At 36.9% G+C, this 13,406-nt stretch overlaps 1 protein-coding gene across 1 annotated transcript in view; it reads left to right on the top strand.

Annotated features, from left to right (window-relative positions):
- Positions 1 to 13,406, top strand: part of Exo84 (exocyst complex component Exo84) — a 72,855-nt gene that overhangs the window by 13,408 nt on the left and 46,041 nt on the right. The window contains exons 3-4 of the mRNA XM_089090335.1: positions 7,926 to 8,119; positions 10,228 to 10,524. Of these exons, the coding sequence (XP_088946461.1) occupies positions 7,926 to 8,119; positions 10,228 to 10,524 (491 nt within the window). The remainder of the gene's footprint in view (positions 1 to 7,925; positions 8,120 to 10,227; positions 10,525 to 13,406) is intronic.

Raw genomic sequence — 13,406 nt, forward strand, 5'->3', positions numbered from 1 at the left:
TTCCAGGCGGAATTTTTTCTTAGAGAAGTTTGAGCAAGGATAAAATTGTCGGGGGAGTGGGATTTTACGTGAGATGAACTTTCCATGAGGAATTTTTTGTGGGGGGGGGGGGGGAAATTTTTCATGGAGAGGGAGGTGGATTTCCCAGAATTATTTGAAAAATGATAAGAAATTAAATAAATGTAAGCTATCAAAGAAAGTAAACAAGATTTTTTTTCCGAATGGTATCAAGTTGTCCATTTCAGGTCAACTAGAGGAGGTATGAATCTAAATTAAACAGTACTATTTGTGTCCAGATTTTTAAAAGGGTGTATGTTGTTAAAAATTGCTGGAAATTTTTCTCCAGCATACAAATAGCAGGTCAAAGTCTTCAAAACAAACGAAAAGATTTAAAGTATTATTTTGTTTTTCCCTGACAAGACTATGTCAATATAAAACAAACAGAAATTAATTAAAAAAAAAAAATTTCCAAAAAACAAGTTTTTCAAAGAAAATTACAAGAACTCCAGTAAGCCGAAAATGAGTAAAAACGAAACCCAAAACGAACAGAAACTACAATAAATTACATAGTCAAACTCAAAGCGAGCATAAATTAACATGATCTGTGCTCAAATTAACATGAGGCCAGAACAAAATTTGCACTTTACTGAAAAAACATAAATGTTTTTACTTTTATAACTTTAATAGATCAAATAATACTAACATTTTGATTGCTAAATATCAGTATCAAGGAGGCACACTTGTGCCTCTATAAAGAGGCGACCCACCACAATGTTAAGCGATTTCCAGTCCTAGCGGTCGCAGAGAGACAGCGGTAATTGCATTTTGTAGCCCAAGCTCAAACTAAGAAACGTGCAAAATTTCACCCCCTCCGACTTTATCTTCATGGGTAAAAGTGGACCGGAAGTTTCGACCCTCCGACCACAGCCCCCCTTTAACGTTGTCCAATTGGGCTGAAATTTAGAGGTTAAGCTTTCCTAGGGCCCAGAAGCTTATCTTCAAAATTTCAGCTCAATTTAATCACTCCTTCCCTGTTTTCCAATCAAAAAACAAATATCGCCACTTAAAGTTCAAATTTTTTTTTTCTTCTTAGCCACACCTACAGTCAACAGCTGGCAACTGATCCGGGTAAATGAGGACTTATTCGAAGCTGTTAGGTCCTTTTGATATTTTCAGACCGAAAAAATTATCCCCCGAATTTACATTTACGAAAAACCTCGTTTTCCTATAAGAACCCGCTATAAGCGGGCTCTTATCGTTTTCCTATAAGAGCCCGCGAAAATGCGGGCTCGTTTTCCTATAAGAGCCCGCAAGCCCGCAAGCTGTCAAATCAGCTAACAGTTAGTCAAGCAATAATAAGTAATAAACTTTACAAAAACGTGCAGAAATTATTTGAAAAAAACTACGTTTTCTAAAGAGTTAAAGAGGCTGAGTTACAAGGTCGAACCTTAAAACGTACAGGGATTAGTATGCAGACATTGTTCACATATAGTATTTGTTATTGAGAAGTATGCAGACATTTTTCGGGGGGTTGGAGGGATTTCTGTGGTGGGATATTTTCCATGGGGAAAGTTTTCTATGGATAGGGGTGTTTCCAGAGGTGAAATTTCCAGGGGAAATGTCACACGGGGGGAATTCTCCAAAATTCCAGTACAAAATTCTTTTTATTTGTCTTACTTTCTCTTTGGCGACTCAGTGTTACGTTTGCAGATATTCCGGGGATATTCTCTGGGCAAAATTTTCAGCGGGGTGTGAATTGTCTGTTTTTTTTTTCCGTGAGAGGGCCGGGGGTTTTCACTGGAGAAATTCTCCATCGGCTATTGAGAAATTCTCCGTGGGGTATTTTCAGCAGGTGAAACTGTCCAATGGAGGTGGGAGAGAAGATTTCTGGGGAAATTTTCCACGGAGGGGAGATTCCCGGCATGATTTGAAAAACGATCATAAACTGAAAAAAAACAAGTCTTTATGAAAGGAGGCTAAGGAGAATTTTCAAGGCAGAATTTTTTCTTAGAGAAGTTTGAGCAAGGATAAAATTGTCGGGGGAGTGGGATTTTACGTGAGATGAACTTTCCATTGAGGAATTTTTTGTGGGGGGGGGAAATTTTTCATGGAGAGGGAGGTGGATTTCCCAGAATTATTTGAAAAATGATCAGAAATTAAATAAATGAAAGTAAGGAGTAACATTAAAACTTAAAACGAACAGGAATTATTTCATATATGAAGGCAGCTACCCCCTCCTCAGTACCTCGGTCTGTACGTTAAAGTTGACTTTTGGTCCTAGTTATTCCAGAACGACTCCTGAAACACAAGAGCCGTTTAGAGAGAATTAATTAAAAAAACTTTTTCAACAAAATAAGTTTTTCAAAGAAAAGCAAAAAACTCCATTAAACCAAAAATGAGCAAAAATGAAACCCAAAACGAACAGAAATTACAATAAATAACCGAGTCAAACTCAAAACGAGCAGAAATTAACATGAGTAGGCCTTCCCAAGGCCAGAACATAATTTGAACTTCACTGAAAACAATACAAATGAATGTGCATTGTCAGTTTAATATGCATATACTGATATTTAGCAATCAAATCGGTAATATTATTTGATTTATTAAAGTTATAAAAGTAAAAACATTTATATTTTTTCAGTAAAGTGCAAAATAATGTTCTGGCCTCATGTTAATTTGAGCCCAACTCATGTTAATTTCTGCTCGTTTTGAGTTTGACTCGGTTATTTATTGTAATTTCTGTTCGTTTTGGGTTTCATTTTTGCTAATATTTGGTTCAATGGATTTCTTTACTTTTCTTTGAAAAACTTATTTTGTTGAAATTTTTTTTTTTAATTAATTTCTGTTCGTTTTATATTGACATAGTCTTGTCAGGGAAAACAAAATAATACTTTAAATCTTTTCGTTTCTTTTTAAGACTTTATAGTTTGGCCTGCTATTTGTATGCTGGAGAAACATTTTCAGCAATTTTTAACAACATACACCCTTTTAAAAACCTGGACACAAATAGTAGTGTTTAATTTAGTTTCATACCTTCTCTAGTTGACCTGAAATGGAAAACTTGATACCATTCGGAAAAAAAAATCTTGTTTACTTTCTTTGATAGCTTGGATACATCTGCGCTATTTTAATTTGGTTAAATTTTAAGAGCAGAAGTAGTCCCGAAAGTTTGAACATAATACCCTCAGTCGTTCTTGGGATACTGCTGAGATGCCTTATTGGGAATTAGCATTAACACAGTGCATTTTGATTTAATCTTAAGGCAACAATTAGTTTTTAAACATAATGGGCAAATGAGAGGGTGGGCGTGGGAAGGGGATCAGTTGCCCTCCTATCACTTTCTACTATTGAAAAGGGCACCAGCCCTTCCTATTTTCAATCGAATGAGCCCTTTTCGAAGTTCCTACAACTCCTTTGATACTAAGTGCCCTAGTCTAAAAAAAAAAAAAAAAAAAAAAAAAAAAAAAATTTACCCACATTGATCTTTACTAAAAAATGTCAAGCCTTCAAATCAATTTTGAATATTAAAAAGGGCACTAGGCCTTTCGATTTCCAATCGAATGAGTCTTTTTTGAGTTTCTACCACAACGCTTTCTATAAACACCTTATATGTCCCCAGGGCATAAATTACAACCCTTACCCTAAGGGTTCTGAGGGTGGTTGTCATCCTCAAAGACCTAATTTCCAGAACTTTCAACTACGTTAAACAAAATGACTATCACAAAATTTTGATTGGACGTATTTGGGGAAATGGTGGGCTTGAGAGGGGTGTTAGTTGCTCTCCAATCAATTTCAACTATTAAAAAAGGCACTAGCCCGTTCAATTTCCAATCAAATGAGCTCTTTTGAAGTTTCTAGGATAACGCTTTCAATAAAAACCTTATATGCCCCCAGGGCATAACTTACAACCCTTGCCCTGAGGGCTGGGGGTTATCATCCTCAAAGACCTAATTTCCAGAACTTTTTACTACTTTGAACAAAATGGCTATCTGAAAATTTTGATTGAATGTGTTTGGGGGAGTGGTGGGCGTGAGAAGGGGGTTAGTTACCCTCCAATCACTTTCGACTATTAAAAAGTGCACTAGCCTCTCAATTTCCTATTGAATGAGCCCCTTTTGAAGTTTTTACGACAATGCTATCTATAAAAACCTTATATGCCCCCAGGGCATAACTTACAACCCTTGCCCTGAGGGCTGTGGGGAGGGAGGTTGTCATCATTAAAGACCTAATTTCCGGATCTTACAACTACGTTGAACAAAATGGCCATCTCGAAATTTTTATTGGATGTGTTTGGGGAAAAGATGGGCGTTAGAGGGGGGTTAGTTGTCCTCCAATCACTTTCGACTGTTAAAACTGCACTAACCCTTTGAATTTCCAATCGAAAGAGCCTTTTTTTGAAGTTTCTACAACAACGCTTTCTGTAAAAAACAATATATGCCCCCAGGGCATAACTTAAAACCCTCGCCCTGAGAGCTGTGGCGGGGTTTCCTCCTCAAAAACATAATTTCTATCTGGAAATCAACTACGCTAAACAAAATGGCTGTCTCAAAATTTTGATTGGATGCGTTTCGGGAAATGGTGGGCGTGGAAGGGGTGTTAGTTGCCTTCCAATTATTTTCAACTATCAAAAAGGGCAAAAGCCACTCCGATTTTCGATTGAATGAGCCCTTCTTGAAGTTTCTACGACAACTTCTTCGATACGAAGTGCCCTGGTCTAAAGGAAAAAAAATAATACATTGTGCCAACATCGTTCTTATATGCCCCCAGGGCATAACTTAAAACCCTTGCCCTAAGGGTTGTTGGGGAGTTCCATGTCAAAAATATGATGTCTGTCTGGAAATCGACTGCGCTGAACGAAATGGCTGACTCAAAATTTTGATTGGATGCGTTTGGGGCAATGGTGGGCGTGCAAAGGGTGTTAGTTGCCTTCCAATTCCTTTCGATTATTAAAAAGGGCACTAGCCATTCCAATTTCCAATCGAATGAGCCGTTTTTGAAGTTTCTACGACAATTCCTCCGATACGAAGTGCCCTGGTATGGAAGAAAAAAAATAATACATTGTGTCAACATCGTTCTTTACTTAAGCAGCGCTATTTCGCTGCCTATGATAAGAAGCGTTTTTTAAAGTACAAAAAAAAACTTTAGCGGGAAGAGTGATGTATTGAGGAGGGGGCAGCTCCCCTCATTCACGGAATAATTTATATTCGTTTTCAGTTTTAATATTGCTCCTAACTTTTATTTGAAAAAAACTTGTATTTTTTTATTTTATTTAATATTAAACAAAAAAAGGTAATCTAGCTTTTCATGGAGCAACAGTTTTTCTTGAGTGATTTGATATCACTCCACAAGAACACCAAACATAAAAAAAGAAAATTCAGGTGATCATTGCTCAAAATTTTAAGTGCTAGGACACACACACACACACAAAAATGTCAAATTTTTGAATTTAGTACAAAAATGCACAAGAAAAATATCCTAGGTAGATGGCTTTCTTTTTGTAATTAACGAACTCAAATTTTACAAATAAAAACTACTATGGAGAAACCATTGATGACAGAAGGATTAGGATTGCTAATTTGAATTTAGTGCTCCATTAGTAGCACAATACCTTTGTGCTACCAAATACCATTGGTAACACAAAGCAGACTTATTTAAGCGAATCTGCCTTTCCCTGTCGAATTGTTTGTCAATTACGCATTCTATGCTTTGAAAATAAAAATTTCTAAGCTTAAACTATATCTATTAATTTTTTTACTTAATCTATTTCTGATCTAAGTATATATGGGATCTTTCCGTTGTTGTTGGCATCGATCACAACCTTCATGTAGTCTGAACTTAGAAATGTTTGTCGATGCATTAAGATTGGAAGAAAGTGGTTATTGTGAAACTCTTTTAGAAGGGTGGAACTGCTGATTGTAACATTTGGCGAGGTATCACCCTTCAGACTGCAGGAAGCAAAGTCCTCTGCCAAGTACTTTTGAATCGCATCCAGACGAAAGTTGACGCTATACTCAGAGATGAACAGCATGGCTACCGACCAAGTAGGTCGTGTGCTGACTTGATCTTCAGTCTTTGAGTACTTATTGAAGAATCAAATGAATGGCAGACTGAAATCATGAGGACTTTCATCGATTCCTTGAAGGCTTTTGACTAAGTCCATAGAGGTTAACTGTGGAAAATACTGGGATACTCTGGACTCCCTGATAAAATTATCAGAATTATAATGGTGTTATATGATGAACAAATGTGTGCTGTTTGGACTGACGGCGGGGGCCTGACTGAGTGGTTCAAAGTCAACTCAGGCGTTTGACAGGGGTGCATTTTATCCCCAGTGCTGTTTCCAATACTCGTTGACTTGCAGCTCTTCAATAGTAATGTCCTGTCAGTGCTAATGTATGGTTCTGAAAGCTGGGCGCTGATATAACAGCTAGAGAAAAGAATCCAAAATTTTGAAAATAATTGTCTTGGACGGATTCTCAGAATCGACTGGACGGACAAAATTACCAACTCATTCATTAGAGAGAAGACTAAATGCCACTCGTTGTTGATAAAGTCATGAGCTGTTGGTGGCGATATTGGGGACACATGGTTAGAATGGGCAGAAATCGCCTATTCATGATGTTTGGTGTTGGACTCCTCCAGGAGTTCGACGGCGCGGACGATAGAAAGCTACACTTGGACGATGCCTAGAAAAAGACACAGCGCTCTCAAGAATATCCCTTGGTGATCTTCGGCCGGAGACGCAGGAGAGGTCATCGTGGAGACCTCTCCACGATGCGCAAACCGGCGTGGGAAGTCCTAAGCTAATCTAAGTAAGTACCAAGGGCAGTGAAAATTAAGTCTGATTGTTTGGATTCATTAAGTGGAAACTTACACAACCATGTATATCTAAAAAAAAAAAAAAAAGGAAAAATGGGGTCATTTGATTTTTAATGAAGAAGACCACCGTATGCAGTTTTTGGTAGTGGCGGGCAAATTTAAACAAAAGAAACATGGGTGAAAAAAATCAGTAGAAAATAAGGTAAAAATATGGCAATAAGCAACAAAAGAAGGTGTAGCCTTTCTTTGAAGGTGTACTTGTTTTCAGGAATCAACAGATTGTTAAGGCTCAAGTACACGCGGCGAGTTTACAAGCCGGCTTTTTCACAAGCGCCTCGTAAACTAGTTCAATATATTCGTGCAATCGCTTTGTTAGCTGCTTGCAAAAACGCTCAGGAAAAAGTTGAACTGCCGGCGACCTTACACACTACTCGCTGGATTTTGAATGAGCAAACTTGTAAATTTAGCTGCGTGTGCTTCTATAAGGATGTGCACAAGTTGATGGTAGGAAAGTATTTCAGTGGATTTAGGGTCACTTGCCTTAACAGCAGATGACAACACGTGGTTTCCACATGCCATCTAGTTGGTTACTGAGCAAATGGGAAATTTTGTGTGTACTCGATTGCTAGCGTACTCGACGACTCGCCGGCTTTTTATATCCTGGTTTGTTAACTTGTAAACTCACCCTCAATATTTGAGACTTTAATTTTGAATTTTTAGGGACGAAAAATGTTGTCAAATTTAACTAACTAGTTTTGCTTATTATTTTCTCAGCCAAAAGAAAAATCTTAGAGGCTTGTTTTTTTCAGGTTTGAACATTCCTGAGGTCATTCCAGGGGGGAGGGAGGCAAAAAACGTTTTTATTTTGACGTGCTTGGTACTTTAAGGTAACTTGATTTAATGCAAAATTCAATGTAAGCTAATGATACTTTCTTTTACTACTACTACTACTAACAACTCACCGCAGCATCAAGCCACCTGAGGCCAACACAGTCCAGGATGCATAAAGTCATATATTATGCTCTATCCTCAGAAATCCTCAATAGTTCATAGAACCAAATTATTTGTTGCTTTATTTTTAAAACATTTTTTTTTTCACTTTGCAGATATAGAAAGTGAGATCTATCAAACAGGTCATTTGATTGGTGAGCAGAAAGACTTCCTTTCGTATTTGCTAGATGTATCTGTTCTCAACGATAAAACTCCTAGCGCGAATCCTGAAGTACTTGCTGTTAAATACGAAAAAATAGGTCAAGAAGCGGAATTAGTTCAATTAGCTGAAACTGTTGAAGGCCTTTCTGTAAGTATTAATTGTCTTCTTAGAGGAATAATATGATGATTAACCGCCTTCTACAGCTTCTTTTCAGATTTTTAGCCATCCTACGAGATTCATTCTTTGTCTTTCTTCTTTTTCATGTCTCACTTAAATTTTTTCTTTCTAATTATTGCAATCTTTTATTAGTTTTTTTCCTCATGTTTTTTCTGTTTCATTCTTGACTCCCCTACATTGTTTACCTTTTTTTTGTAAATTTGAGTTATATTTGCTGTTTAACTAATTTATTTTTTAACTCATTGTTTCCCGGTTTGATAGCTCGGGTTACTGCCAAACGTGGGTTGTCGACTGGGTAGGCCACCGCTGAACAATCCTATAGCTGGCTTGTGGATTTGCAATAAAAGTGAATTCTTGTACTTCTTATTTAGAAGGAGAAAAACAACAAAATCAGTTTGACCGAAGAAGAAGAATCTGCATAAAAGTTCTGACTGAAAAGCCATCCAATTTCTTTGTAAAGAGTCCCATTTATTGCTATTTTTTATTAATTTGTCTCCTCGTCTTTTTTCGGTCTTTATTTTGAGTCCCCTATGTTGTGTAGATTTGTATTATCTATTGATTGTTTTTACTAACTTGTTTCTTAACTCCTTATTTTCCAGTTTGATAGTTCTGATTTTTTATGCTGACTGGGTGGGTCTCAGTTGAACGGTATTGTAGTGCGTGAGTTCTTATACTTCTTTTCTTCGTATTTAGTAGGGGTGGGGGGGGGTGGGGAGAACAAAATCAGTTTGAACTAAAAAAAAAGAAAGAAATAAAGAATTGAATATTTTTAAAGGACTTGTGTGTGCTAAGTTGTAAAGTCAAAAAAGCAAAATAGAAAAACTTTCTTTTTAGAGATACATGTTTTGGCCTTATATCTAATTACACTTCTCAGCGAAAGGAGAAGAACAAAAACATAGAAGTCATAGAAAAAATAGAAAGCCATATATAGAAAGTAAAAAAAAACATAAATAGAAAGTCATAATAAAAAAATTAAGAAAGTCATCAAACATTCATTAAAAAAGATAAAGAAAAAGTCATAAGAGAAAGTCATAACAAAAAAAAAGAAAATCATAACAGTCAGTCATAACAAGTCGTAACATAACAATTCATAATGAGAAAATAGACAGTCATAACAAGAAAGTAGAAAGTTATAACAAAAACAATAGAAGTCATAAAAACCTGTTCATGCATTTTGCTACGTGCAGTAACACATGTGAAACTCTAGGTCCGAAGAATATTTTGAATTAAAACTATTGTGCCACTGAAATTCTTGAGACTTTTGAATTAAAACAAAATAGTCTTCTTCTTCTTTTTCTTCTTCAAGCAAAAACAATGTCTATCGATAAAAACAGAAATGGATAGACCAGCAAATGTGTGCAAGAGCAGAGAAACCCAATCCAAAGATAAAACCTTTGGAAAATATTAGGTAATAAAAAAAGAGAAGAAATAATTTGCAGTATATTTTCAGAAATACATTTTTGAACTACTCTTTGGTCCTGAATATAGCAGCTCTTGGGTCTTTAAAACCCAAGCGTTAAGAAAATGTAGAACTGAACGCACATGGATTTCTTTGCAGGTGGCCAATAGAAAGTTAAATAGGGTGGAATTCAAGATGAGCGCTCGCCAGTTCATTAAAGTCGCTTATTCACTTATCGTTTATTTCATTGTTAAATAAATTAAAATGAATAAGTAAAAAATGGTAGAATTCGAATCAGGTTCGTCATCAGTGACCAAAAATACCCCTAAGCGTGAAGAATAAGCTTTAATAATGAGTTGTCAAACATTTGGTAAAAACCTGCTCATAACTTGTATTAGGAAGGATTAGCTAAGTTAATATGGACGTATTTTCAAGATATCTCTTCAAGTAAGCTACTAATGAGGAGATGAATTCAAGCCCCTAGATTAGACTGACTGTATTGTAGAAAAATAAATCAAAGATATTTAAATATTTATGGGAGTTAGTCAAAGTAGCAGCTTTAAGCTGGAGTTGGAGCTTAAAGATGCGGGTGGACGGAGACATTTTTTCCCCCATTCCACCCAATAGGTCAAAACTGTAAAAAAAATTCTTGTACTAAGCAATTTTTTTCATTTTTTAGGAACTTCTATCGTCTGATAGAAAACAGTTTTTATATCACTGCAACATACTTGAGCTTGATCCTGCCGATTTTTCTGCCTTAGTAAGGTTGAAAGCTTTAATATTCACTGACGTCTTTGTCCTAGCCACTTGGAAACCACACGCCAGAGGTCATCAGAGATATCAGGTGAAATCAACCTACAAGCAAGAAGAAGTGGCTGTTGTGAACGTTCGCAATTTAGAACCAGTCAAAGACGCGTTCAAAATTTTATTACCTTACGAGACGAGAGTGTTCCAGTGCGCTGAGGCTGAAACTAAGGTAAAAACGAGCTACTGAATGACTAATTAGTGAACAGTTATTACTTATGCAGACTAAGCACCCGACTTGTCGGCACTTCAGAAAAGTGCGTTTCAAAGGCCCAGATTTCTTAGACCACACTGCTTTTCCATTTACAAAAAATTAAGACAGAAAAAATGGGTTTAGTTTAAATAAAGCAATGGAACAAAACAAAAGATAAAAATAACAACAACAAAACTTTAAATAATAAAAAAATCCGAGTATTTCGACTCCACCTCCGAAATATTATTATGAATATAAATTTATAATCATTTAATTAGGGGGCAGGTTAAAGTTTCTAACAGTAGTGTGTTACATAATAGTCCCCAAACAAGTGTCAACCTTGCAAACGAAAGTCGGGATGAGGTCAAACCTGGGAAGAGTCAACGGACCGCAGCTAACTTAGCAAGTAAAATTAGAAAAATTATATATGGGGGCATTAGAATTAATAGAGACGAAGGGGATTTTAGAATTACTTCAATTTAGAATAGTTTAATTAAGGAGCAGGTAAATGGTGGGGTTAAAGCTCGGAAGAGTCAAGTGACGGCAGCTAAGTTAGCAAATAAGAAATCCACTTAATTTATAATGCATGAGTTTCTTTGACCTGTTACCATGTATAGTTCAAATGTTTTTAATCTGGTAAATTTAATCAGGGGTGGTGACCTGGATTTTTGGGGATTTTTTTTTTCAAATAAATATAGTCTTCATTTGTAATAGACTTTAAAGAGGATAATTATTCGTGTGTAATAGAGACATTCGTTTGTCTTGTGGATGATTAGTCAGACAATTACAGTATTTGGAGTTGTGTTTAAAATGTGAGTTGTATTTATTTGTTGTTTTTTTTGTTATTTTTTTTTCTCTTGTGTGTTAGTTGTCATTTTCCTTAGATGATTTTATTTTAAAACATTGTTTCTTTTTCCTTAAGTTTTTTTTTTCCGTTGAAAAAGGCTCCTAGACATTGAGTCGAAATGTTCGGATTTGTCCTTTAAATATTTTAATTTTTTGTATATTTTGTTTTATTCCACTGCTTTATTTAAATTGAACCCGTTTTTCTCTCTCTCATTTTTTAAAGTTCTGTTCATATTTCATAGAAATTTTCCCAAGGCTCTTAGACCATGCTTGGGGGAAAAACTTAAGCCTTATCCCCCCCTATGTGCAATTAGGCCCTCTTTGGATTAACCGCCATGACTAATCGACATCCGATAACGGATCTGCATTGTACTGCGTTATGTGATCGTTTCAAGTTAAAATATTATGAGGTCATATTTTAATGTGAAACATTTATTTAGTGGACACAGAAAAAGAAAATGTAAGCTAGCAAAAACAAGCTCTGAAGTTTTGTTTCCGATCAAAATTGATAACATGCTATCGAAGATGACTTGACTTGACTTAAGTCCCGTCCGGCCTTTGTGGCTGTGTTGGGGCTTCTTCTCTTCTGAGCAAAAGATGAATGTGGCGACGGTAGTTCGATCTATCTGGCGCTAGACGAAGTAGCTGGGGGAGGTTATGGGCCGAAAAATTATCAATCCATCTCTTACGAGGTCGGCCTCTAGGGCGCGTGCCGTGAACCCGTCCTTCGAATGTGATTTTTGGTAGCTGGTTGGTTGGGACTCGCTGGATATGGCTAAGCCAGCGGAGTTGTTGGCTTCTGATCCGGTCTATGATGATTCGGGGGCAGCAGAGTAATTTTCAGAGGTCTTCATTTGAGACTCGGTCAATGTAGGTAATCCACGCAATGCGTCTATGGCAATTAGTTGCAAAGGCGGGGATTCTTCGCTCATCATCAGCCTTTATTGACCAAGTTTCACTTGAGTATAAGGCGATTGAGATATTGAGAGAATTGAAGAGTCACGACTTCAAAGAAGTTAGCAGAGTCTTGTTTTTACAGATTGACAAAAGGTTCCTGAAGCTGGTGCATTCCAGCCCGAGTTTTCATTTGATCTAATTTGAGAAGTTATTATCAGAAGTTAGAACGCTCCCCAGGTATACACAGGAGTCAATATTTTCTACTGACTCTCCTTTTATTATTAGTTACACGTTTCTTTAAGCAGAGTCTCTAGACATCTACATAACCCTAGTTTTGGATGTATTAACGATCATCCTAGAGACCTCGGTTGCTGACACTAGTTCGTTTGGGTCATCTTAGAGTAGATACACTTCACTGTTAAGTTCCTCGATGTCATCTGCGTATGCCAGTTTATCGATAAGCTTCCCTCCAATCTGCACCGTCAACAGTTTCAACAAATGATAACGCTGTGTTGAGGAATAGGTTAAAGGAGGTGGGGTGACAAGTGGCAACCTTGAAGAACGCCCGCTGATGTCAGAAACTCCTCTGTCAATCCCTCGGGCGTCAGGACTTGGCTGACGAAATGTGAATATATGTCTCTTATCAGGGTTACTTTGTTTTCAGCGGCTCCATAGTCTAGCATGATGTGCCATAATCCATCTCGCTATATCAAGTCGAAAGCCTGCTTGAAATCGAGGAAGACTAGTAATAGTTCTCTCTCAAACTTGACACACTTCCCCATCATTTGCTAAGTGGAGAAACTCTGGTCTAGGATAAAGCAGTCTTTTCGAAAGCCTGCTTGGTATTCCTCTAAGATTTGGTTTGTCAGAGATTTCAGACGCTCAAGCAGTATTTTTGTAAGAATCTTCGCCGGTTGGCTAGTTAAAATTATTGGTCTGTAGTTGTTACAGTCGCCCTTTTCTCCCTTTTTAGAAAGGGGGACGATGGTGGCTTTCGCCCAAGATCTGGGGAAGTGGCCCGTTTCTCAGACACTTGTTATGACTTTGTGATAGATATCGACCAGTTCTTATGGGCCTGCTTTTAATAGTTACTACTGAATACCATCCGGGCCTGGGGC

The sequence above is a fragment of the Artemia sp. Qi Xiang Cuo genome, chromosome 6 (genome assembly GCF_049724085.1).
Source record: "Artemia sp. Qi Xiang Cuo chromosome 6, ASM4972408v1, whole genome shotgun sequence".
In the NCBI taxonomy this organism is placed as follows: domain Eukaryota; kingdom Metazoa; phylum Arthropoda; class Branchiopoda; order Anostraca; family Artemiidae; genus Artemia; species Artemia sp. Qi Xiang Cuo.